The sequence below is a fragment of the Lepidochelys kempii genome, chromosome 9, assembly GCF_965140265.1.
Source record: "Lepidochelys kempii isolate rLepKem1 chromosome 9, rLepKem1.hap2, whole genome shotgun sequence".
NCBI classification, from domain to species: Eukaryota; Metazoa; Chordata; order Testudines; family Cheloniidae; genus Lepidochelys; species Lepidochelys kempii.
In genome coordinates this window covers 37535025-37562105 of record NC_133264.1, presented here as the reverse complement: position 1 = coordinate 37562105, position 27081 = coordinate 37535025, and the positions used below count along the sequence as shown (strand labels likewise).

General features: G+C 44.7%; 1 protein-coding gene across 2 annotated transcripts in view; it reads left to right on the top strand.

The window, feature by feature from the left end:
• Positions 1–504: 504 nt before the first annotated feature.
• The window catches only part of SGPP2 (sphingosine-1-phosphate phosphatase 2), an 83591-nt gene continuing 57014 nt past the window's right edge, over positions 505–27081 (top strand). For both annotated transcript variants that reach the window (XM_073359952.1, XM_073359951.1), the window contains exon 1: positions 505–763. In XM_073359952.1, coding sequence (XP_073216053.1) covers positions 542–763 — 222 coding nt within the window. In that variant the 5' untranslated portion in view covers positions 505–541. The remainder of the gene's footprint in view (positions 764–27081) is intronic.

The window sequence follows — 27081 nt, the reverse complement described above, 5'->3', positions numbered from 1 at the left end:
GGGCGCGCACACCCCATGGCGCCGGGGACAGGGGTTTGGGGGGGGGGAGACGGGCTCAGAGGGGCGCGCACACCCCATGGCGCCGGGGGAGGGGACTCGGGGGGGGAAGACGGGCTCAGAGGGGCGCGCACACCCCATGGCGCCGGGGGAGGGGTTTGGGGGGGGGAGACGGGCTCAGAGGGGCGCGCACACCCCATGGCGCCGGGGACAGGGGTTTGGGGGGGGGGAGACGGGCTCAGAGGGGCGCGCACACCCCATGGTGCCGGGGGAGGGGTTGGGGGGGGAGACGGGCTCAGAGGGGCGCGCACACCCCATGGCGCCGGGGACAGGGGCTCAGAGGGGCGCACGGTGCCGGCGTGCGGTGCGGGGAGCCGCAAGCAGCCACGCAGCCAGGCGGGGGAGGCCCACCTGCGCGGGGCGGAGCCGGGGCCGGGGCAGGCGGCTGCACCTGTTCAGTGACCCGCGGCCGCCGGCCTGGGGCGCTGCCAGTGCCGGGGCTCCCGCAGCGCGCAGGCGGCTCGGGCGCTCGCGTCCTTGGAGCATGGCCCGGGTGCTCCGCAGCCTCCACAGCTCCCAGCCTGTCGCCCGCTTCCAGCGCTGCTGCGGGCTCTTCCCCGCCGCGGGGGAAGGAGCCGGCGACGGGCTGGCGGGGACCGCGGGCGGTGGGGACCATCTCCCGGCCCGGGACACCTGCCCCGGGGGCAGCCCCGCCAGACAGCGGCTGCCAGAGGCCAACGGTGTGAAGAGCAGCCCCCCGCCGCAGGTAACGCGCCAGCCAGGACTAGGGAAGCCCCCACCCCAGCCCCAGCCTCAGCAGCGAGCGGCGGCGGCGTCTTCTCATCGCGCCTATGCCCCCACTTCCCCGGTGGGGTAAATGGGGGGGAGTTCCCATTTCCCTCCCCTCCTTTTCCTGGTGCATCAGTGGCTTTGGGATATTTATTGACTTCCATTGTCCTCCCTGCCTCATTTCTCTTGCAATCTTGGGGAAGGAGGGGTGTTTTCAGTGATCTTGTTCTCTGCCTTCCTTCCCCCCTCCTTTATTCCGCAGGCCAAAGTGGGAGGGCGTGTACCCCTCGGGGAATTCCTTAATAACCTTTTGCTGTTAGAGGGTACTTTACTCTCTTGGAGGTGGATGCAGAAATTCATCGTGATTTAAAAGTGTGAAACTTTACTGGGAGCCTAGGAACTTTAGAAAGAGGCACTGAGGGACTGTAGGGAGGGGTGGGGTCACTTAAAGCAAGAAAGTTAGAAAATGACATTTCAAATGAAAGCGAAAGAGGATCATTTTCCTGGACATTCTATAACAGATTTAAAGTAGGTTTCAGAGTAGCAGCCCTGTTAGTCCATATTTGCAAAAAGAAAAGGAGTACCTGTGGCACCTTTGAGACTACAAATTTATTTGAGCGTAAGCTTTTGTGAGCTACAGCTCACTTCATCGGATGCATTCAGTGGATTTAAAGTAGCCATCCTTCAACAAAAAAAAACTTCAAAAACAGATTTCAAAGAGAAACTGCAGAGCTACAATTCATTTGCAAATGTAACACCATTAATTTGGGCTTGAATAGGGACTGGGAGTGGCTGGCTCACTACAAAAGCAATTTTCCCTCTCTTGGTATTGACACCGCCTCATCAATTATTGGGAGTGGACCACATCCACCCTGACTGAACTGGCCTTGTCAACACGGGTTCTCCACTTGTATGGTAACTTCCTACTCTTCATGTGTCAGTATATTTATGCCTGCATCTATAGTTTTCACTCCATGCATGTGAAGTGGGGATTTTACCCACGAAAGCTTATGCCCAAATAAATCTGTTTGTCTTTAAGGTGCCACCAGACTCCTCGCTATTTCCACCTTAATTTCAGGAAACATTCATAATAGTAAGTGGCACTTCAGGGAAAGTTTTTACATTTTAGTACATCCTTCAACTTTTCCACATTTGAGGTTTATTCAGGAGGCTATCCTACCATCAGCAAGTGCCACAATCTTTCTATTTGTTCAGACATAGCCAGTCAGCATTCCATCTGTTTTGTAGTTTGTACACAGACAGCACTGGTCTCATTTTCTAGTTTCAACTGTACAAAAAGTCACTGCTATATATACTATATATATATATATACACACACACATACATACATATACATACATTATAACATTAGCCCTGTCCATGGCAACAAACAACAGCATAGACACAAGAAAGCAAATTATGAAAGCAAATCTAAACTCTAGGTAGCAATCAACAAAGAATCTGACTGTACAACTTCAAATGTGAAATTCAGTTACTCATGCTTGTTTTTGAAAGTCACTAGCATAAACAGACCTAGCAAACAGAAATTCTAAGTATAAAGTTTATTTTAATTTAGAAAATAGTGTGCAACAATTATACAAGTATATATATAAATATATAAATTATACAATTTAATATCTGACTACAAGAGTCAAGAAATGACACTGTATACCTTGTACCTACAAGAATAAGTCACTGAGAGAAACATTAAAAAGATCATTGATGTGCTGGAGAGATTTTAGCTGGGGGCTGCATGTGATAGCTAGTGGTGGTCTGTTATTTTCCCTGTTGGGCCTGTCCTGTAGTAGGTGACTTCTGGGTACCCGTCTTGCTCTATAAATCTGTTTCCTCACTTCCCCAGGTGGGTATTATAGTTTTAAGAATGCTTGAGGAAGATTTTGTCGGTGTTTGTCTCTGTCTGAGGGATTGGAGTAAATTCGGTTGTCTCTTAGGGCTTGGCTGTAAACAATGGATCCATTCAGGGAAGTATAGCTGTCAATAGATTTCCAGTATAGGGTAGTGTTTATGTGGCCATCACTTATTTGCACTGTAGTGTCCAGGAAGTGGGTCTCTTGTGTGGACTGGTCCAGGCTGAGGTTGATGGTGGTCTACAGATTGAAGAATTCCACCTGGATTTCAACAAGGGCCTCCTTTCCATGGGTCCATATGATTAAGATGTCATCAACGTAGCACAAATAGAGGAGGGGCGCTAAGGGAAATAGTGTCCATGCTTAGATCACTGGGTTATTGATTAATCTGAAACTTCAAATCACCTAGGGATACTGCTGTTTATAAAACTTGTCTGGTTTTCATTTTATCTATTTTTTTTTTTTTTTTTAAGGCTCTGAAGAAAATCTGATCTGAGGAGCATGGCCAAGTTTGTCAGTTTATAAGACCATGTCAGAAGAGGGAAAGGTGGATGACAAGGCAAAGTACTGGGGATGTTGTAGAGAAAAAGTGGTGTTGGGAAAGAAGATAAATATAGCTGGTTTCTGCATAGGAGATAGAAAGATAACATGGTTCAGATCCTCAGACGCTGTGAACTGGCATAACTTCATTGAAGTAAATTTGCATCACTCCATTGACATGGCAGAGGATCTGACCCCGTAACTAAAAGGTTGTCTAACAGGTCAAAAAGCCACAGGTGTTGATATATAGATATATGATAAGTGTTAATCAGCTGTGGGGTGGGGAGAACAGAACAGAAAGTAAATAAAGACTTGGTTCAAACACAAAGTTGCACCAGTTTAACTAAAAGTGTGATTTTTAAACACTGAGCTAAATCAACGCAACTTTGTGTAGACACATCAGCCAAAACCTGGTTTATATCTGTTTTGCTTGCTCCTGTAAATTCATAAAGGGCAACCTTAAGTTGATACTGATTTTAAAATTGGTTAAAAAAGTGTCTCAGCACAGGGGTTTGCTTCAACTAAATTGGTTGAATTAAACTAGTACAAATTTGTGTTTACACAATCCCTAATAGTTATAGCCAGAAAAGGGAACTAAAGAGCTAGAGTGGGGATAGATGACAAAATATAGAGGAGAATTTTTAAAGTGAAAATCAGAGTGAAGTCTTCTTGACTAAAAACAAAGCCTGCGTCAATGAGGTGCACAGCATTAACTATGGATACTAATTCAAGAAATTATTTGTAAGTTCTTATTCCAATTCTAAATGTAAAAGCAGCATTCTGAGGTGAGATGTTGCCTGAATTACCTTAATTTTTAAGAAGGCTGTTCTCTCCCTCCAACTATTATTGTGATAGAGAGATGTTGACACCCCCATCGCTTCTAGACCCCCTTCTAGATTGCAGCCAGCAAGAACGTCCTAAGGTCACTAAGCCAGACTGATAATTCACTAGAGGTCTCCATTGAAGTAGCTACACCAATGCTGCTAACCCCAAAGTGTAATTAGTCTGCCTTAAAAACAATGAGGAGTCCAGTGGCACCTTAAAGACTAACAGATTTATTTGGGCATAAACTTTTATGGGTAAAAAACCCCACTTCTTCAGATGCATGGAGTGAAAATTACAGATACAGGCAAAAATATACTGGCACATGAAGAGAAGGGAATTATTTTACAAGTGGAAAGCCAGTGTTGACAAGGTCAATTCAGTCAGGGTGGATGTGGCCCACTCCCAATAATTGAGGAGGAGGTGTCAATACCAAGAGAGGAAAAATTGCTTTTGTAGTGAGCCAGCCACTACATCCGTGGATACAGACTAACTTGGCTACCCCTCTGATACTATTCTACCTTAGTCAGCTCTGTCCATTGCGAGTGTGGCTGTATACAGGTAGTGCTTTCCTTGCTTTCTCTGGTCTTGACCAAGCAAGGAAAGCGCTGAAGGATTGAAATTTACAATGCACATATTTAGTCTTATGCATTTGTATTACACACAGAAAAAGTGCAAGAAGGGCCTGGTGCAGTGTGCATGTACAGTTGTCTCCCATTGCATCAAATTGGATTTGTTACAGATCATTCAGGAAAAGGCAGGGTGTGTACTTGGAGTTGTAATCTTTCAAGCTCAGCTCACAAAATAAACTCACCCACATGAAATTGTGCAAGTATTCCAAGTATGCTCACTCATGCTCTTAGTTCTTTGCGATCAGCTTCCTTTCATTGGGGTCTAAATACATGGGTTTTGCTGTTTCTCCCTACATGGCTTTTCTTCCTAGAGGCTTCTTGAACTCCGCTCCCCTTTGGAGGGCCTCAGATGCCCCATTGGTCTCTGCTTGGCTCTTCCTTGATTGGAAGGTCAGGAAGACTCACTCATGGTACTGTTCCAAGTCCTCTTGCTTGTAGTGTCAAAATGGTCTGCAGTCACAGTAAATTATGCAAATCTTCATAATAGGACCCTCCCTTCCAGAAATAGTTAATACAGAGAAATAGTTAATACTTTAACTGTCAGAGAAAGTTGTTATAACAATGTTGACATTTAAAATAATTGGTTTTCTGAGTTAATACACACTGAGATGAATGGATCAGTTCACACCTCTGACTTATTAGTTCAGATTCTGCAGACATAGGCAGAGGAAGGATAACATGGTGGTTAGGATGCTATCCTGAAATTTAGAAGACCAGGGTTCAATTCCCTGCTTTGCTACAGTCTGTGTGAGACTTTGCGCAAGTGTCACTTTTTTGGGGCGGGGGGGTACATCAGCTCACCATCTGTAAAATGAGATTAATAGTACTTCCCAGCCTTACGAGGATAAACACCTAAAGATCGAGGTGCTCTTTGGAAGGGATTGGAAAAGATGAGGACCTTTAGTAATAGAGGTGCTTAAATATTTCCTAGGGACAGGTCTACGCTACTGAGTAAGTTGATCTAATTTATGTTGCTCAGGGATGTGAAAGTTCCTTCCCCAAGCTACACAAGTTTTGCACTGTTCATGCTGGCACTATTGTGGGCAGGAGATGCTCTCCCAATGCCATAGCTTCTGCTTCTTGCCAAGGTGGAGTAATTATCCGACGGGAGAACGCTCTCTCGTTGGCATAGCGTGTCTTCACCAGATGCGCTATCGCAGTGCAGCTGTGCCAATGTAGCGCTGTAGTGTAGACTTGCCCCTAGTCTTGATTATACCTGGGGCCAACCATCCTTTAATACTTCCTGATTTCCTGAACATCTTTGTGGTTTTAGTGTAACAGACTCACTGGGGTTTCATTTCTGAATTTTTTTGCTTTTAGGGAGTTTAGTCATGAGAGTTTCTGAAGTCCTTGGCAGTTTAACACAAAACCATTACTGAAAAAACTTGCCCCATGTTATTTTGGCAAGTGTTCAGATTCCTAATCAAATGGAGGTTCTAGACAAACTATAACTGCATTTTAAAACAGGTTCCCTTTGCTTACCAATAGTGTCTCAACTTCTGGATGATTCTTTCTTTTGTAGATAAGATCAGATAAAATATTCTTCCTCCATTTCTTTTAAGTTATAACAATAATTTAGGGATAGGTGAGAAATATAAATTTCCCCAAATAAATGGTTTGAATAAATGTTGTCTTAGCTTTGATGTCTTAACATTTCAACAGATGCTCAAGGGCATCTCATTGAACTACGGAAGGATATCTATATTTACTCTGTAGATACATTAATTGTCTAAAGGACTCCTGACTGGTATAATGTTTCCATATTGGTATCAGCCTGTCTCTCTCTTTTTTTTTTTTTTAAAAAAGTGAATATAGTGCTGACCTCTGATAAAGATGTACTCTTGGTAGGAGTCTTGTAAGTTGACCTTTGTATAGATGAAATCTGTCCATAGCTGGAATGGCTAGGAGAAATTGCACATCTGTTAATTCTAGATGCATTGCAGCCACATAACATGACATACGCTTGCCATTGTTACCAGTGTTTGATAATCTAAAACCTTACTGAAGGGTGGACTCATCACAGTCCGCCACTGTTCTAGTCCCATCTTCTTTACTGTCCTTGGAGGCCATTGTCTTCTCATCCTAACGCCAAATCTGCAGTCCTGGAATCCTGGCAATGATTACAGTAGGCATTGCTAGTGGAGGAGGTAAGTTGCTTGATTTTTATGTAATTTTACTGAATATCTTAATCTTTTATGCTTATGTTTTCTGTCTTGTAGCTGAGTTAATGGTTTCTCATTCTCCCCCCATACTCCAGAGATTCACAGAAGTGGATTATACAGGACAGGTCTAGAGGAAAAAGGACCTTCCTGGGAAAGTCATCTGACCCCCAACAAGTTACTCTTCTCTTTGCCAGATGTGGTGATGGTCCCTACAAGACACTTACTACTCATCTTGGGCATGGGGAAGGATTGCTGAGTGCTAGAATCTCACCTGCTGGTAAGATTGAGGTCTAGGATTTCTTAAGGTTGGGTGGGTAGCTTTGCTTAAGCCTTGTTTATACATGCACAAGTTGCACCAGGCTTAATTAAAATCTGTGAAGGACAATAAGCTTAAACTGGTGCAAAACTCTTTGTGGGAAATACCTGTTTAAAATGGTTCTGTGTAGCTTGCATGTTTAAATCTACCTACACTAGCTAAATTTAAATCCAGTTTTAAACCTAAAAAAAAGTTACCTATAGGGATTTGCACTGGTTTAAAAATGGTTTAGTTTATCTGGAGCAACCATGTGTAGGTCATTGTTTAGTGACAGTTTTGTTGTTTGTCTTACTGGAGGTCAGCTATGTTTCTTCTGTTGTTTTTCTCAAAGGTGTCTGGGATGTGTAAATTGCTGCAGTCAGTTCCCTGATGTCTACCAATCCTGATTCATATTAAGATAAGTTTTTAATATTGCAATATAAAACTACATTCTCTCCTTCCCTGCCCTCTTCTATGTAGTATGTAAGAGGAGGCTAATCAGTGTCATCTTTCATTTTACAGGAGAAGACCATACCATGGCTTTCACCAGTCCAGTTATATTGTATTAAAATATGTATTAAACATTTGTATTGCATTCAGTGGTGTGTTTCCAATAAGCACTGTTCAGTGATGACAGAGTTCCTTGGTTAGGAGTAGCCTGTTTAAAAGGGGAAAGGAGCTGCTGTATGGAGAAGAGGATACAATGCTCTAAGCATTGTGGGAGGGAACTGGGAGGTTCAGTTACAACAGTCCACCTGCAGTGCCAGTTTTCCTGAAGCCTGGCAGCATGCTGACGTATAGTGAATTGATGTATTGTTAAGCCTTGATGAAGAAGGTGCACTCAATGTTATTGGCCGAACTGTGTCGCTAGGAGCACTCCTGGGTTTGAAGGGTCGACCCACCTTTTCAGGTGCCTGAATTTGTGGTTCTAATAGCTTCTCTTCAGTGTTGCTAGATCATTAGGGTCTCTAGATAGTAGGAGGATGACTCAGTGCTGACAGTGGGTTCAAACTACTGCTCTCCTGGCCTCAAGGACACTGCCTATAACTTTTTGAATCAGTTTGGCCTGGTTTACACTAGCAACTAATGATGTTGAGAAGAGTGAAGGAAGGAATGGCTTCCAGTGGTGCTGGAACAGTTTTTATAGTGGGGGTGCGGAGAGCTATTGAACCAAACTCTAAATCCTGTTATTGATGGAAACCACTTCAAGCCACTGCAGTTCAAGCTGCAGCATCCCTAGTTCCAGCACCTATGTTGCTATCTACAACCATCATCAACAATGGATCACTCTCTTAGTGTAGATGAAGTTCATGCACATCAATGCTACTGTCACAGCTAAAATGAGAGCACTGTCCACTAAGCTGGTTATAACATGGCTTTGCCTTGTAGAGGAGAGTCTACCTGGGACCATAACCATCTTCTTAAACCATGTTCAAGTTTTACTTAGTCCAAGCTTAGAAAATTTTGATTTAGGATTTTAAATTCAGCTGCAAAGGAAACCCATTTTCCCCTCACCCATATCAATGAACTTACAAAATTTGTTGCACTACACTGGAGGAAATAAATTAGCTACCTAATTTTGCCTTGTTTGTTTCTCTGAAATCTTGCTGCCTTGTGCCACTTGTCAAATTGTCATGAAAATAGAAACCTTGTTCTATAGGCAAATGAACAGTATTAATTGAGCCATAGGCTAAATATACATCATAGTTGGTAGCAAATGACAAACTTTCATAGTGAAATTTCAAGCTTAGAATTGACTTCTAAAGCCAAACATTAAGAAAACTTTCTGTATTAAAAAAAATAAAAACCCCAACAACCCCAGAACCTTTGCCTTCCATGCTGGTTTTTCTACCAGTGAATGATGATGATCCTCTTACACAGTTGCACTGTGTCATCCACAAAAAGCCAACAAACTGAGAAATAGCAAACACCTGGACATATTAGAAAAGGCGAGCATATGCATTCCTCCTCAGGCTCTCCTGAAGTAACTTGCAGCCTTACACCTCTCCACAATAAACCAGTCAACTTTCCTCTCAATCCCTACCAAAATAAAAACAAAGGGCTGATGAGATGAGAGGAATTGAAGAATGTATGTGGGCGGGAGGCAGGGCCGTCCTTAGCCATAGGCAGAATAGGCAGCCGTTATGACACCACTGTGATGGGAGTCGGGACAGATGGGAAGCAGTGGAGCATGTAAGAGCAGGGCTGCTGGGTCCTAGAGAGAGCTGAACGCAGTACAGTCTGAGGGAGGAGACTGGCTGCTGGGGTCTCTGGGAAAGAGAGGGGATAGGGGTGGGGAAAGGAGGAACTCACCTGTGAGTGTGACTCTCTCCCCTGTCATGAGGTGAGGCAGGCTCGGCGGCTGCAGTATCCTTTGTTGCCCCCCATAATGTCCATTCTTCTCTTCCCCCCCCCCACAGAGCACCCCTCTCTCCCCCCTCCCCTCCGGCAGGGCTGGGTTGGGTGAGGGGTGGGGGGGCTGACTGGCTGCGTGCTGAGGAATGAAAGTGACAGTAACTCACCTCCTTGGCCAGGATTGGAATGGTCACACGCAGCTGGCTGGGCCAGATAGCATGTGTGAAAAATCAGGATGGGGGTTGGGGTAGGGTGACCAGATGTCCCACTCTTATAGGGACAATCCCAATTTTTGGGTCTTTTTCTTATATAGGCTCCTATTACCCCCCTCCGCCCGTCCTGATTTTTCACACTTGCTGTCTGATCACCCGAGGTGGGGGTAATTGGTACCTATATAAGACAAAGCCCCAAATATTGGGACTGGCTCTATAAAATCAGGACATCTGGTCACCCTAGCTGGGAAGCGCATCTCTCCCCTGGGCTGGCAGTGATCCATCTCATGCGGGGGGAGGGGAGCTGCGCAGGACAGGATGAGCTGCTGTGGCTCCGTGGGTGCCCCGTCCCTGAGATCAGATGCTGTGCTAACTTCACCATGGGCTGGCGGTGGTGCCCACTGGCGTGTGATCAGGCCTGAGGGTTTGCTGTTGCACCCCAAGGGGTGGATTTTGGGGTACTGCAGCTTCCCACCTATCTCCTCCTCTACTGCAGCTGTTGGACCAGCAGGCTGGGGCGCTGAGTGAGCCAAGCATGAAAGCAGTACTGTGTTGCCATTTAGATTCATTTAACAACTTTGTTTGCCAAAAATGCTTGCTAACAATCCTGAATCCAATTTCAATATATTTTTTTAAATCAATATCTTAGCCAAAAACAGAAAATTAAGTTGTTGACAATTATTTGTGACAAGTTTGGTTTGGGGCAGGGAGTGGGCCAGTTTTCATCAGAGAAACAAAAAATGTTGACTGGCTTTCCTATAGCCCTGTTACTGCTAAATAGAGCCCTCCAACAACTGTAATATGCTCATCTCCTTACTAGTGTGTAGAGTGACCACATGTTGTACTAAGATTCTCTTGCTTTTTTTTTCCCAGTGAGTCAGTGAGGTTGGGCAGCCAATGTCTTATGTTTTCACAATGTTTGTCCAACTTGTCATAAAGTAAATACACAGTTAATGTGGGTTTAAGAAGGCCAGGGACACTTCCTTGTGAAGAATCGGTGCAGCAGATCATGCTAGAGCTGTGGAAATGTCAGTTTTTGATGGAACTTTAGAGGCAGTGATTTATCATGTATTTCTGGCCATGCCCAAAACGTGCTGCTATTGTGAATGTCTTTCCAAACAAAAATAAGGCACAAATAGGACTCCTGTAACATTTCTGTGCTACCTTAATCTAGATGAGATGATTCTGTGCTGACTTCATTTTGGTCACTTTGTGCTTTACCTGGGAGTAAAACTAGGGTTATATTTTGCCACTGTTTGGAAACCCAGCTTATTTAACTGGATAATGCCATTGATCTATTTACAGTATAAGGTGGATATAGAGTTGTAACTAACATTAAGACTGATGCCCACTATACATTTAAAACTAAAAAGTGGCTTTGTGAAAATGACATGGGTTTCCAACGCTACTGTGTCTCAGTCAGGGTGGAGCACCTTGTAAGGTGTCTTCACACTAGCGCAAGGTCACAGACTCACGACTATACTATATTTAGTTATTTTAAATCTGATAATTTAAACAGTTATTTCTTTAAAAAACACCCTTATAAGTTATGTTGTATCAAAAAACAACTTTCCAGGTCGCAAAAAAGAAAATGGAAAGATGAAATAGGATTAGCTGTACAAGCACAGAAGGGTTCTATACTTAAGTTTGTACATCATGAAAACAACAAAGTTGATCAAGATCATCAAGTAACTGCTGAAGACCATTTTTATGCAGACGAAGCTCAAGAAATGCAACAATACACAGAACAATCATTTGAAACAGATGCGGAAACAAAACAAGAAATTACAACAGTTGAAGCTGTACTAGCATGGGATATAGATAACACTGGCACATGGCCGCAATTTTTAAACAACTAATTCTGTGCCATTATACTTGAGAAAGGCCCTGGAGAATAAAAGGTCTTGAATAGGAAATTCACAGAAAACAATTACTACAAAAGACTTTCTAATGGTGCAATTGTCAACGGATGGTGGCTTGGGTACTCTAAATGCAAGGATGCTATATTTTGTTTCCCATGCAAGCTTTTCAATAGTTGCAATTTTAAGATAGCAACCATGGGTATTAATGATTGGAAAAATCTTAGTCACGTATTACCGCAACATGAAAAGGCACAACACCACATTGAAAGTATGCACAAATGGTTTGAGCTGAGTGTAAGGTTAAAACAATCAGACAACTCTTGATGTCCAAAATCAAAGATTGCTGGAGTCAGAGAAGCAGCATTGGCGTCGTGTTCTTGAATGTCTATTATCTATTGTTGAATATCTATCGACAAACAATCTTGCTTTTAGAGGAAGCGTTGAGAAATTATTCCAGTCCAAAAATGGCAATTTTTTGGGCCTTGTACAACTGCTGGGAAAATTTGACATGGTGATGAGTGAACTTCTCCAAAGAGTAACTGAAAATGAAATACATGACCACTATTTGGGACCAAGAATTCAAAATGAACTGATCATGCTAATGAGTGATAAAGTGAGAGACAAAATTGTTTTATTGGTTACTTTGGCAAAATATTTTGCCGTAATTCTAGATTGCACTCTGGTCAGAAGTCATCAAGAACAGATGTCGTCAGTAGTGAGATTTGTCGACATTAGTGATTCAGCACAGATTACAGTCAAGGAATCATTTATCACATTTTTAGAAGATGACGACACTATAGGTTTTGGACTTCTTCAAGCTCTCCCTGATGAACTAAAATGAATGGGATTGTCCGTAACGAACATTAGAGGACAAGGTTATGATAATGGTGCCAATATGAGAGGATGCATTTCTGACGTGAAAGCTAGATTGCTGGCAAAAAATCCACGAGCCTTTTTTGTTGTATGTATGCCACAGCCTTAATTTGATTGTGTGTGATATAGCCAAGTCTTCTGTAGAAGCTATTTCTTTTTTTGGTTTGCTGCAACGCATTTACGTGCTCTTTTCAGCTTCCACTCGACAATGGCAAATATTCAAAACACATGTCAGTGGTATTACCATTAAGCCTCTATCTGAGACACACTGGGAAAGCAGAGTAGAAAGTGCAAAAACATTGAGATATCAATCTGAGGAAGTTTATGAAGCACTGGTTGCTATTTCAGAAGAAGCCAGAGATCCAAAAGCTAAAAGTGAAGCATAGTCATTGGCCCCTGAAATATCCAGCTTCAAGTTTCTAACATCTGTCGTAATTTGGTATGGCATTCTTGTTAAAATCTCAAGTGTAAGCAAAATAATGCAGAGTCCAACGATGCAGCTTGATTCAACACTTACCTTACTAAACAGCACAAGACTTTTTAGTGAAATACAGAGAAAATGGATTCAAAGAAGCACAGGTTACAGTAAGAGAGCTTGCACAGGCTCTCTGTGTAGAACCAAAATTTCCATGTCCAAACGTGACATGAGTTTCAAGGAAAAAATGCCAAGCAGAATATGAAGAAGCAGATGAGCCCATAGATGATCCAGAAAAAAAATTTGAGGTTGAATTTTTTAATGTTGTGATTTTTAAAGCAATATCTGCCGTTGATGAAAGGTTTAATACCTTATGAGCACACCATGAACAGTTTGGATTTTTGTATGACACAACTAAATTCAACGAAATAGGAAGACAAGAGCAGCAAATGAAGTGCAAGAACCTAGAGAGCCTCCTGAAGCACGGTGATAGTTTTGATTTAAATGGACTTGAACTGTACGAAGAATTGAGTACATTGTCATCAACGTTGCCGCATGCAAAATCGGTGATGGACATTGTACAGTTTATTCATATCAGCAAACTTGTTGACATATATCCTAATGTGTACATTGCCACTTGTATTCTACTCACAATTCCTATAACAGTAGCATCAGGAGAACGGAGTTTCTCAAAACTAAAGCTCATTAAAAACTCTCTCTGTTCTACAATGAGTCAGGAATGATTGACTGGTCTTGCTATTCTTGCAATCGAACAAGACGTCACTTTGTCTTTGTCATACGATGACATTATTACTGATTTTTGCAGCCAAAAAAGCCAGAAAGATCGCTCTTAATTAAAAACAAATCCTTGTTTCAATACCTCTTCATAGAAATTTCCAATAAAATGTTGACAAATTAAAAAAAATTTATTATTTGCATCATTCTGTCAATAAATCAGAATTTTTTCTATTGCACTGCTTCTTTAGTGCTAGTCCACCAGCATTACAGTGTGCTTAATTAAGTTAAACTGTTTTTAATAAAGTGCATGTGGCAAGTTTTCCAATACTGTAAGCTTATGTTTGTGTTGCTAAGAGCAAGTCAGGCATAGGGACACCAGTTTAATAATCCCGCCTAGGGCGCCATAAATCCTAAAGGTGGCCCGTGACGGGGAGTGGGGGGTGGGGGGAGGGAACCTTGCTAGAGAATAGATTGAGAACCACTCATCTGAGGCAAGTAGTTTTCCTGTGCAAATATGCAGCTGGTGATCTTTTCATTTTAGACGTCTAGAGCAACACTGAGTTCACAAATTTCTTCTGATGGCTATATCTTGAAATCGGGAGGATGGGAATTTTAGTCTAATTCTGTAATCTCTCTCCATATAGCTTAAATTTTCACCATCTAATTTTTTCTTAAAACAGGATTTTTTCCATTCCTCAGATGTTTTGGCTTTAACAGAAGTAGTGTGAGGAATGAGGAAAACAGGACTTGCTAAAACATTTCAAATGTAGGCTCCTTGATACCCTTCAGACTCTGGGACAAACCTGGTTTTCCTCTCTAATGAAAATACAGAGGAACAGTTCTTTTGTGCAATAAGGAAGTAATAATGCAAGTAGGGAGAAAATAAATCATTCAATTCCTTTCCCTTCCTTTTTGTTCCTTCCAAAACAAGCATCTGCCTTCCAGTTGGTGCTTAAGAATGTGGAAATCCCCCTCTTTGCCATGCTCTTTCCTACAGTCTATGACAAGGTTGTTCAAATTTTGTGACCCCAAACACGGATACCTCTGAAGAGGCTGAGGGATGCACCTTCTACACTTATCAAAAATATACACAGCTTTATTTATTTATTTATATGCACGGCTTCCTTAATAGCAATCTTTTGGTTTGAGTTAATCACCAATTAAAAAAAGAAGCTGTTGAATAGCTTTGTTTTCACACTGGAGGATGTTCTTAGTTGCACAGGCTGTGTCCTTGGCCTGACACATGATCTGGTAGAAGAGATAGTAGATATTATTATAGACTTCTCCAAATTTAGCTTTTATGTTGGTTCAATGGGCAATTTTCTATCTAAAAGAACTATGCTCAGGGATGAATTTGTCATTGAAGTCCTGAGTTTTGTGGGGGGGTTTCTGGTAGAACCAGAAATGAAGGAAAATCTCGGAACTGATTAAGAGGAGAAAATATTGAAAAGTAGAAAATGTGGGGGCTGTGGGAGTTAGGCTGGAAGCAAGTCAGCTACATGGACAGAGCAGTACACGGGGTTTAAAAAAGTTCCACTTGTTCAGCTTAACCTGTATTCAGACTTACTCTGAGTGAAACATGGTCACACTGTTCATTCCCTGAAGTGCAGCGGCTGGCAGCATGAGCTATGGGACTTGGTCTGAAGCCCTCTAGATCCCTGGATTTTGCAGACACAAACCTAGCCCAGCAGTGGACCCCAGTAGAAAGAGGAGTTAGAGCTGTAAGTAGACATGGCCAGGCTGCAAGATAATACCAGGAACCTAAAATTGTTACTTTGCCTTATTGGGGAACAAGACAGAGAGGTCTGCACCACTCTGAAACTCACCACTGCCTCAGTCCTAGAAGCCCTGAGGACCTATTGCTCTCCAAAGCAAAACAAAGCTATGGAAGGACGCAGGTTTTTTCACTAGATACCAGTCCAAAGGGGAAGGGATGAAGCCTTATGCAAGAGCCTTATGAACACAGTGACTGCTACATACAAATTTGGAGAAAATGTGACCTCATAGTAAATAACTTGAAAAATAAGACAGTACCTACTTAACTTTGTGGTGGTGGATGATAAGCACCATGGACCCTTCTTGGGGAATATAGCCATACAAATTTTATAGCTGCAGTGCAAGTAGAGAAAAGGGAAGTCCCATGGACAATGGAGACAATGCATATGGGGATGTTTTCAAAGGTGACTGTTGCCTTGAAGGAAAGCTGTGACTCGACATAGACCCCCAGAGTAGAAACTGTATGCTTATTACAGAATAAAATTCAAGCAACACTATGTAATCCAGGATGTGAAAGTCTGCAGAGCTGGGGTATTGTAGTATCTGTATAGGAGAGTACAGCCTGGGTGATAGCATGGTGATAAAGAGGCCATCAGGTAAGTTACGCATCTGTGTAGACACAAAGCCATTGAATGGATTTTGAAAAGATTCTATTATCCACTGCGCACAATTGATGGCACTTTGATAGAACTTTCCAAAGCTAGAGTCTTTGCGGTCTGTGATGTGAGGAATAGGTTTTGGCATATAGGAGTGGATAAAGAATCCAGTATGCTGACAACCTTTGCAACATTTGGTCATTACAAATGGCTGCGCATGTTGATGGGCATAAGCCCAGCAGCAAAAGTGTTTCAGAGAAGACTTGCTCAAGCACTCAAGTACGGCCTGTGCTAAAAATAGTTGCACATGATATCTCTCATTGAAGGTGAAGGGAGCAATGATACAGAAACAGAACAAGACTATGACACAAAACTACAAGCTTTTGTGCTGCAATGCAGGGACAAAAACAAACTTCAACCCAGAAAAAATGCAACTCAAACAGCATGAGGTGACATACATTAGACATCTGCTCACAGCAGATGGACTGAAAGCAGATCCCAACAAGATGAAGGCAGTCGGATATGCCAGCTCCAGTGTATGTGAAAAGGGGTACAGCACTTTACAGGAATGATAAATTTTCAGTCCAACACCTGGCTGCAGTAGCCTTATCTATACATCAGCTCACAGATGTTGACTGGAACTGGGCAGGTCCCCAACAGCCCCAAATGATGATGGATGCCCCTGTCCTGAAGTACTGCCTGCCAGGAGAGCCACTGACACTCAAGTGTGATGCATTGGAGAAAGGACCGGCATAACTCTTTTGCAGCAACAGTTGGCCACTTATGCTGGCAGAGCCCTATCAGAGATTGGGCAAAAAGAAAAGGGGTACTAGTGGCACCTTAGAGACTAACCAATTTATTTGAGCATAAGCTTTCGTGAGCTACAGCTCATTTCATCGGATGCATTCCTGTAGCTCACGGAAGCTTATGCTGGAATAAATTGGTTAGTCTCTAAGGTGCCACAAGTCCTCCTTTTCTTTTTGCGAATACAGACTAACACGGCTGCTACTCTGAAACCAGAGATTGAACAATAGAACTATGGCATTTGGAGAGGAGCGATTCTATCAGAACACCTATGGTTCTCCAGTACTAGTGCAATCAGATCACAAACCCCTGGAGACGATCATGGGAAAGCCCCTTCTGAGTGCTCCAGAGATTGCAGCACATGTTGATGCACTTCTGGCCCTAAACCAGGTGAAGCTCAGATATTGTCCAGGATAATTGGTGGTAGTTGACACCCTGAGTAGGACATACATATTCAGCATCCATGAGTTGTGGGAAGGAGATCAGGACGTGGAATCCATTGACATGCTGCACTATTTCCCAGTTCAACAGTGAGCTGATGGAAGTGGAAGTAGTTATGGAAAGGAACATCTAACTTCTAGTCAAGACAGTGATACTAGCAGTGTGGCCAGCAGACAAACGCCATCTACCAGTAGGAGCAGAACTATATTTTCAAACTAAAGATGAGCTGAGCGTACAGAATGCAAACCATATTTTGAGGACAGAGCTGTTGTCCCAGACTCTCATATAAAGAGATAATGCAAAAAATACGTGCCTTGCCCCTGGGCATTGACAGTGGTCTTATGTGGGCTCAAGAGTATGTTTACAGGCCAGGAATGAATACACAGCTCCACTTCATGATAGAAGGGTTTGAACCTGCCAGTTGTGTGATAACTACCAGCAGAAAGACTTACCACATAGGCTGTTCACTTGGCTATGGGAAAATGAGAATGGACTTATTTACCATGATTACAGTGGACTATTATTCAAAATTTTGGGAGTTTGATGCCCTACCTGATACAGGAAGTAAGTTTGTGTTTGGGAAACTGAAGGCCCACAGAGAGATGACATTCTGGGTCCAGTATTCACCCACAATGGACCCCAATTTGCCTTGGAGGAATTCAAGGAATTTGCATGAAAATGGGAGTTTGACCACCACATCTCCTCCCCAGCATATTCAGAGTAATGGCAAGGTGGAATCAGCTGTGAAAGCTGCTAAGAGTGTTACACAAGGCTGTTTCTTCTGATTCAGATCGCTTGCGAGCATCTTTGGCACACAGGAATACCCCCTCACAGGAGTTCTAAAATAGTCCATTGCTGTGACGAAGCCCCAAAACCCTGCTATGAATGAGGAGGCCTGTTGCAGCCAGAAGGATGGTGGTAACACAGAGGAGATAGAGAACAATCAGAGGAAGCATGTGCTAAAGTACAACAGGTTAGCCAATGACCTACTGGTAAGGCTAAGATTTTGTCATGGATATTTTTAGTAAAAGTCATGGACAGGTCATGGGGAATCCACGAAATATTCATGGAAGCCTGTGACCTGTCTCTGACTTTTTCTAAAGATATCCATAATAAAAGGAGGAGCCTGGACAGCTGTGGGTGGGCTTGGAGCTCCAGGGTCATCCTTCGTTGCTGGCTCCCCTCCAGGGGTCCCCCTGCCCCCCACAGCAGCCAGGAGCTCCAGGAGTTCCCACTGCCAGGAGCAGCAGCAGGGGGAAGTGGGGGTTCCCCCTTCGCCCCACAGCAGCCAGACACTCTGGGGGTCTCCCCACCAGACAGCAGCAGGGTTCCCCCCGCTGGGAGCAGCAGCAGGGTTCCCCCTGCTGCCCAAGGCAGCAGGGGACCCTGCAGCTCCCAGCCAGGGCTGGCTGAAATCACGGAATCCGTGACTTCCATGATTAAATTTTAGCCTTACCTACTGGCCATGCAGACAGGAATTCCTGTGAGGATCCAGCCATTGAAAAAACACCAAGAGGAGTGAAGTGAATTCAGTGAGTCATGAGGGGTGCAGTGGCAGCCAGCTCTCACAGGGTGACTGTACAAGAGGGACAAGTGATCTAAAGGAACAGAAGACACTTACAAACCAGCAGCCAACACCCAGAGAAAGCCTACAGAGATAACCACAGAACAGAGATGGAGAATCATCTGGAGGTCACCTCCACAGAGAGGGAAGAGACTCCACCAAGAGTTTGCTAGCCTGGGAGAGGTCACTCCCAGTTTATTCTCCTCAACAGGAAACCAGACCATCTGAAAGACTATTTAACCAGCTGTGTTGTGGTGAAGACTAGACTCCAGCTCAGCTATGTGCTAGCAGCCTCTGGCCAAAGGGACGAGGGTAGGATCTGGGCATCAATAATTTGCTTTAATGTTGATATTAAACTGTCTAAAATAGGGAAGCTGTATCATGAGTGGAACTGGAGTCAGAAGGCCCATGTTCCCTGAAGGGACTGATATTGAGGGGACCAGTGGAACAGGGAATGCAAGGAGTTAGGCTGGAATTAACTCAATACCATGATTAGAATAGCCCACAAGGTTTAATAAAGTTCCATGTATTCAGCTTTACTCTTTACTACTGAAAGAGGGAGGACCGAATTCAGGTAACCTTAGTTCTAGCATTTCCTATCTTGAGTGCCTCTTTTTGCAACCTGAATGTTTTAATTTAGGGTTTATTTATTTAATTTCCTAATCTTTAAAAACAGTAAAATAGGAATTCCATTGCCTAGAATCTGAACCTGGGTCACTAACAGTGTTTGGATCTTTACCTCCACAGCACCGACCTCTGCCATGTGTGCTAACATAGTAATTGGGAGAAGTAGTAGGCTGACTGTGGGGTAGATCAGGCACTAAAGCTGGTTGGGAACTCTTCAGCTTTTTTTTCCATTAGAAAATATTGATTTGTCAAAACAAACTTTTTTCAGACACTTACGTTTGGACAAAATTTGTGTCAGGAAGGCTCCTCTGGTCCAAGATGGCATTTCAGAGAAAGAGAGAGACACCCACCCTTACAGAGCAAGGACTTGAACCTAGCCACGGGGCTATTGGCTGCTCTTGGAGGCTGTGTCTGTGTGACCACACATTCCAATTTGGACCTGAGAAGCCTTCCTGTTGAAACAGATTATTTATGTGAAAAGTTTCAGTTTAGACAAATTAGTCTAGTTTAATTTTTCATTGAAAAAAAAATGTGTTAAAACCTTAAGAGTTTTTCACAAAATTTCATTTTTGTTTTCTGGTCAGCACTCACACACACTACCAGGGGGTTTCAAGATTATTTGCTGACACAGCAGAGGAACATAGAAATGTTGGGCCTTGGGTGAATTTCCAGGTTTTGGTAGGGAGTGTGCTCTAGGTGTTAATATTTGTGCTTCTGTTTTCTGCTTTTCCTGTCTCCTAGCCACCCTCACGCTCTCTCTCCCCCCTCACCCGACAGCACAAAGTACAAGGGAGAGTCTGCCTGCTCTCAGTTGCTGTGGCTAGCACCATAGCAACCTGTGGTAGCCAGGAAGATCAATTTCAGGGAAAGCTTGCTCAGCCCACACTTTTAAGCAGATGGAATCTCTCAAAATTTTTTTGCCAAACTCTCTAACAAGCCTTTACTGACTATGTATGAACAGAGTTCTTTCAAGGGCTTCTAACTTGGCTAAATTTGGGTAGATTTTCATGGGACATGAAAAGATATATTCCCTGACACCCTCCCCATCACCACATTTTGAGTTCTTGTTCTAGCGTGTGGAGTTTTGGAATCCTGTCCAAAGAAATGGTTGTGTAAGAATTTCACCTTGGCATAACAATTTCCCTAGACTCATTCTCTGAAACAGCTGAACCATTTTAGCAGAAACTTTCCAAAAACATTCAGCCTAAGTGTCAGGGACTGTTGCCCTCTTACTAACATTCAGTGGGGGTGTTTTAGTTTCTAGCTTCTAGTATTAAAGAGGGGGAAGGGTCGATGGGGAATCAGGACTCTGAGACTGACAGCCCCCAGGAACAATGGGGAGAGGCCAATGGTCCAGATCAGCCTGAATGACAGGGCGAGCAGGCTAATCAGGGAGTCAGGAGGCCAGGAAGGTCCCGTCCTCCATGTGAGCTGGATTTGCCTGGGTCAGACAGAGTGGGGCCAAGCTAAGGAGAAAGCAGGGGCCCAAGCTGAGCTGGGGAGCAGAGCTGTGCCAGATCCAGAGAGAGCAGACCCTGTTCTGGGAGCAGAGCTGCAGCCCCAAAGCCAGAGGCACAGCCCAGAGAGCAGACTTGCCCTGGGAGCAGAGCTGCAGCAACCAGAGCCAGAGGGGCCAGAAAAGCAGCCCATGAAGCAGGTCAGTGCTGGGAGCAGAGTCACAGAAGCAGCCTGCAGAGCAGACCTGTCCTGGGAGCAGAGCTGTAGTAACCAGAGCCAGAGCCCAGGGAGCTGGAGGCAGAGCAGCAGCAGCAGTGCTGAGACAGAGTGGTGGAGCTGGAGCAGTCCGGAGCTGGGTGCGGTGAGCAGCTGGGGAGAGCGAGGGGGGCCCTGGGCAGCGGGCCCAGCACAGGGAGACGCCTCAGCCAAGAGGCTCTGCAGGTCAGGCTTGGATCGTAACCCCGACAGGGCAGGGGCGATGCTGGGAAGAAGGGTCCTACCACTTAGAGCCTGAGAGCATGTGGCCACCGCCAGAGCAAGCGCCCAACCCACAGCATCCCTGTAGCACAACCAGGGCCTGAGAAGAAAGCCACAAGGAACAGACTGTGACGTGCCCTGACATTCCAGAGACACTGTTTGTGATGTTCCCTGCCACAGAGCGGGGTGATGTTTCCTTTAACCTTTCCCATTTCCCCTTGTTCTTTTTAAAATAAATTGTTGATGAAATAACTTGCATTTGCTTTAACTTGTATGTAATGGTCAGTGGGTCAGAGAAGTGCCCAGGGCAGAGAGAGTACCCCGAAGTGGGGACACCCTAGCCCCTGTCCTAGCTGACCACAGTAGGGTTGGGGATCGAGCCCCCCAGGAATCCTGGGCCTAGCCTTGTTGGGGTTACGAGGACTCTGCCAGACAGGAGAGTGGAAGGGGAGTCCTCAAGGGCAGGGAGGCCACTGGGTAAAGGAAGTGGGAGCGAGGACCCAGATCCTTTCGCTAGCCCACTTCACCGGGGTAGTACAGAAGCCAGGAAAGTTCCCCACAATAGCGGGACTATTCCCCCGCTTACATAAGGCAGACACTCAGCATGGGAAACTTCAGCCTGAATAGTTAAAGTCTGGAAAATGTATAAGTAACTGTAATGGGGTCTTACCTGGGGAACTGTTAGGTAAACATAACTATAAGTTATGATACGAGCTCCGACTATAGTAAGACTTTCAGCTGTCCAGCATCTTTCTTGGCATTAAATATTTGGTCTCACTGCTAAACAGCAAGTTGTCTTGTAATCTACATAATGATTTATGCTCTTGAGCTGAAAGTCCTGGTTTTCTTAGCTCTAGCAACAGAGTCTCTTTTTTAGATCCGGAGATCTGAGCCCAGCTGCAGATGACCTATGCAGGGTCATCTCATTACTTTTTCATGGTCATCAAGTGACTTGAGTCTCATATTGTAGGGGAGAGGATACAATTGATTTCTGCCTCCAAACACTGTATAATAGGATGAAGTTGATAAATGGCAGCAGCCTTCTTGTAGTAAGCACAAAGCAATGGTTTACTATAAGCTAGGTTCAAACTTAACTTAATGTTGTTGCTAGTCAAAGAATGAAGAAGTGGCAAATGTTAACTAAGCATCTGAAAATCCTTTGCACAAATTCCTAGTAGTGTCTCCTGAAGGGTATGTCTACACTACAAAATTAGGGCAATTTTGTAGAAGTTAATTTTTAGAAATCAGTTTTATACAGTTGATTGTGTATGTCCTCACTAAGTATGTTAAGTCGGTGGAGTGTATCCTTGATACTGTGGCTAGCATTGACTTATGGAGCAGTGCACTGTGGATAGCTTTTCTGCAGTCTCCGTTGCCCATTGGAATTCTGGATTAAGCTCCTAATGCCTGATGGAGCAAAAACATCGTCAAGGGTGGTTTTGGGTACATGGTATCAGTCGCTCCTCCCTCCCTTCCATGAAAGCAATGGCAGACAATCGTTTTGGACCTTTTTTCCTGGGTTACCTGTGCAGATGCCATACCACAGGAAGCATGGAACCTGCTCAGCTCACCGCTGCTGTTGTGAGCATTGTAAACTCCTCACACATTATCCTGGAGTATGTGCAGAACTGAGCTAAGAGATCATAGAATATCAGGGTTGGAAGGGACCCCAGAAGGTCATCTAGTCCAACCCCCTGCTCAAAGCAGGACCAATTCCCAGTTAAATCATCCCAGCCAGGGCTTTGTCAAGCCTGACCTTAAAAACCTCTAAGGAAGGAGATTCTACCACCTCCCTAGGTAACACATTCCAGTGTTTCACCACCCTCTTAGTGAAAAAGTTTTTCCTAATAGCCAATCTAAACCTCCCCCACTGCAACTTGAGACCATTACTCCTCGTTCTGTCATCTGCTACCATTGAGAACAGTCTAGAGCCATCCTCTTTGGAACCCCCTTTCAGGTAGTTGAAAGCAGCTATCAAATCCCCCCTCATTCTTCTCTTCTGCAGGCTAAACAAGCCCAGCTCCCTCAGCCTCTCCTCATAACTCATGTGTTCCAGTCCCCTAATCATTTTTGTTGCCCTTCGCTGGACTCTCTCCAATTTATCCACATCCTTCTTGAAGTGTGGGGCCCAAAACTGGACACAGTACTCCAGATGAGGCCTCACCAATGTCGAATAGAGGGGAACGATCACATCCCTCGATCTGCTCGCTATGCCCCTACTTATACATCCCAAAATGCCATTGGCCTTCTTGGCAACAAGGGCACACTGCTGACTCATATCCAGCTTCTCATCCACTGTCACCCCTAGGTCCTTTTCCGCAGAACTGCTGCCTAGCCATTCGGTCCCTAGTCTGTAGCTGTGCATTGGGTTCTTCCGTCCTAAGTGCAGGACCCTGCACTTATCCTTATTGAACCTCATCAGATTTCTTTTGGCCCAATCCTCCAATTTGTCTAGGTCCTTCTGTATCCTATCCCTCCCCTCCAGCATATCTACCACTCCTCCCAGTTTAGTATCATCCGCAAATTTGCGGAGAGTGCAATCCACACCATCCTCCAGATCATTTATGAAGATATTGAACAAAACCGGCCCCAGGACCGACCCTTGGGGTACTCCACTTGATACCGGCTGCCAACTAGACATGGAGCCATTGATGCTCCAGCCAGATGCCAGCACAAGGATGATTGTGATGAGGACAGGGATGCAGATGTTCCTGAAAGCATGGGCTGTGGCAATTGGGACATCCTGGTGGCAGTGGGACTCGTTGATACAGTGGAACGCTGACTCTGGGAAATGTGCCAGTCATACTGGATGACTTTGCTGCAATGGGGTTCCCTAACTGTGGTGGGGCAATAGACGGAATACATATCCCTATTTCGGCACCAGACCACCTTGCCAATCAGTATGTAAACTGCAAGGGGTACTTCTCAATGGTTGCAAGCACTAGTGGATCACAGATATCAGTGTGGGAGGGCTGAGAAAGGTGCATGTTTAGGAACTCTGGGCTGTTCGAGCAGATGCAAGAAGGGACTTACTTCCCAGACCAGAAAATTAGCATTGGAGATGGTGAAATGCCACTAGTTATCCTTGGGGACCCAGTCTACCCCTTGCTCCTATGGCTCATGAAACCATACACAGGCAGCCTGGACGGTAATAAGGAGCAGTTCAACTGTAAGCTGGGCAAGTGCAGAATGGTGGTAGAATGTGCCTTTGGATGTTTAAAAGCTCACTGGCGCTGTTTGCTGACTAGGTTAGACCTCAGCACAAGCAACATTCTCATTGTTGTTGCTGCTTGCTGTGTGCTCTATAATATCTGTGAGAGTAAGGGGGAAGATATTTATGGTGGGGTGGGAGGTTGAGGCAAATCGCCTGGTGGCTGATTTTGAGCAGCCAGACACCAGGGTGATTAGAAGAGCACAGCTAGGCATGCTGCACATCAGATAGGCTTTAAAAACCAGTTTCATGACTGGCCAGGCTTCAGTCTGACAGCTGTGTGTGTTTCTCCCTGCTGCAAACCCATCCCCTTTGTTGATTTTAATTCCCTGTAAGCCAACCACCCTCCCCCCCTTCGATCACAGCTGGCAAAGGAAATAAAGTCACTATTGTTTTGAAACCATGCATTCTTTCTTTATTAATTAAGTAGAGATAACTGACAAGGTAGCCCAGGTGGGGTAGGGTGCAGGAAGAGGGAAGGACAAGGCCACAGCCACATTGCTTATTGTAGCCACACTACAAATCAAAACTGTTTGAATGACAGCCTTCTGTTGCTTGGGCCATCCTCTGGAGTGCAGTGGCTGGGTGCCCAGAGCCTCTCCCCCACCACATTCTGGGGTCTCTGGGTGAGAAGGATATGAAACTTGGGGAGGAGGGCAGGCAGTTATACAATAGATGCAGCGGGGGAGCTGCAGGAAAGCCAATAAGAGCAGACCAACAGACACTTCATGTTCATTTTCTCCCCTGTTAGGCTCAGTATCACAGCCTGTCTCTGCTCTTTGTGCTCACTTAATGCTTTCCTAGCCTCTGTCACTGAATGCCTTCATGCATTAAGCTGTGTCCTATCAGTGTGGGAGGACTGCATGAGCTCAGAAAATGTCATCATGAGTGCATTTTTTTCTCCTTCTAATCTATAACCTCAGGGATGGAGATGATAGGGGGAGCATAGAAACATTTGCACCTGGAGGGAGATAAAGGGAGAATAAAATTTAAGAGGATACATTTGAGACCAAAAGGGAAACTTTCACTGTGAATCAAGCAATTCACAGCAGACAGCACATGTGCTTTAGGTACAAGGTTGCATTTTGCCTTTTTTATTGAGCACCTGTCAGTATGGTGACATCACACATGGCTGGGCAACAGAATTCAGTTTCCAGGCAGCCATGGTAAGCCTTTTGATACGCAGGGTTGGCTTCTTCCACCTTCATAACATGTGGGAATGGTTTCAAACTGCAGGGCCATCCTTTTCCATAGCAAGCAATGCTGGTTGGGTTTTACATTTAAAAAGGAGGGGGCTGTGGTTGCCGGGTGGATGTGCAGCACACACCTCCCCCCACCCCACTGCCTGGCTATTCTCTGGGACGATCCCTTTTAGCCAAGCACAAACAACCCAGCATGATTGGGGTCCTTTTACTGTTCCCTTACAAAAATTCCCCTATTTCAACCAGGTGACCAGGAATGATATCACTCTGAGGCTAACACAGAAAGATAAATACCAAATGTTGCTTGAATCTGACCAAAACCCAGGACCATTCGCTGCCATGCTTTGTGCTGCAGTGTTTCCAGACTACTTGCTACTGTCTTGGTGTGGTAAAGTGTCCTACTGTGAAGGATGAAATAAGGCAGCCCTCCCCTGAAACCTTCTGCAAAGACTTTCAGAGTACCTCCAGGAGAGCTTCATGGAGATGTCCCTGGAGGAGTCCTGCTCCATCCCCAGACATGTTAACAGACTTTTCCAGTAGCTGTAGTGGGTGCAAATGCATCCTGATTCTTCAGGGCAAAACACTATTGCTTTTAATCCCTGTACTGTAGTTACAAATATGCACTTACCAGAGCTGCCTTTCTCCTGCTTCAGGGTCAGGGATCCTGCTGTGGGAGGGTATTGGCTCCAGGATGATGAAAAGGCCTTGGCTGCCAAGGAGAACGGATTCACTGCTTGCCTGCTGTGCATTCTCCTCCTCCTCCACAAAATCCTCCTTCCTGTGGTGTGAGACTCCCCCCTTGCACGTGTCCACGGACAGTGGTGGGGTAGTGGTAGGGTCCCCCCCTAGAATGCCATGCAGCTGATCACAGAAGCAGCATATATGGGGCTCTGACCCAGAGTGACAGTTTGCCTCCTTTGTCTTGTGGTAAGCTTGCCTGAGCTCCTTGACTTTCACGTGGCACTGCTGTGTGTCCCCGTTGTAGCCTCTCTCCACCATGCCCTGTGCAATTTTGGCATGTATATTAGCATTTCTTCTTTTTGATCGGAGTTCAGCCTGCACAGATTCTTCTCCCCATACAGCAATCAGATTCAGTGTCTCCCTTTCGGTCTATGCTGGAGCTCGTTTGCAATTCTGGAGGGACTGCATGGTCACTTGTGCTGCTGAGCTCGCCATGCTGACCAAACAGGAAATGAAATTCAAAATTTCCCAGGGCTTTTTCTTTGTACCTGGCTAGTGCATCGGAGTTGAAAGTGCTGTCCAGATTGGTCACATTGGAACACCCTGGGATAGCTCCCGGAGGCCAATTGCATCTGCACTACCCCAAATTCGACCCAGAAAAGTCAATTTTTAGTAGTACTCCCC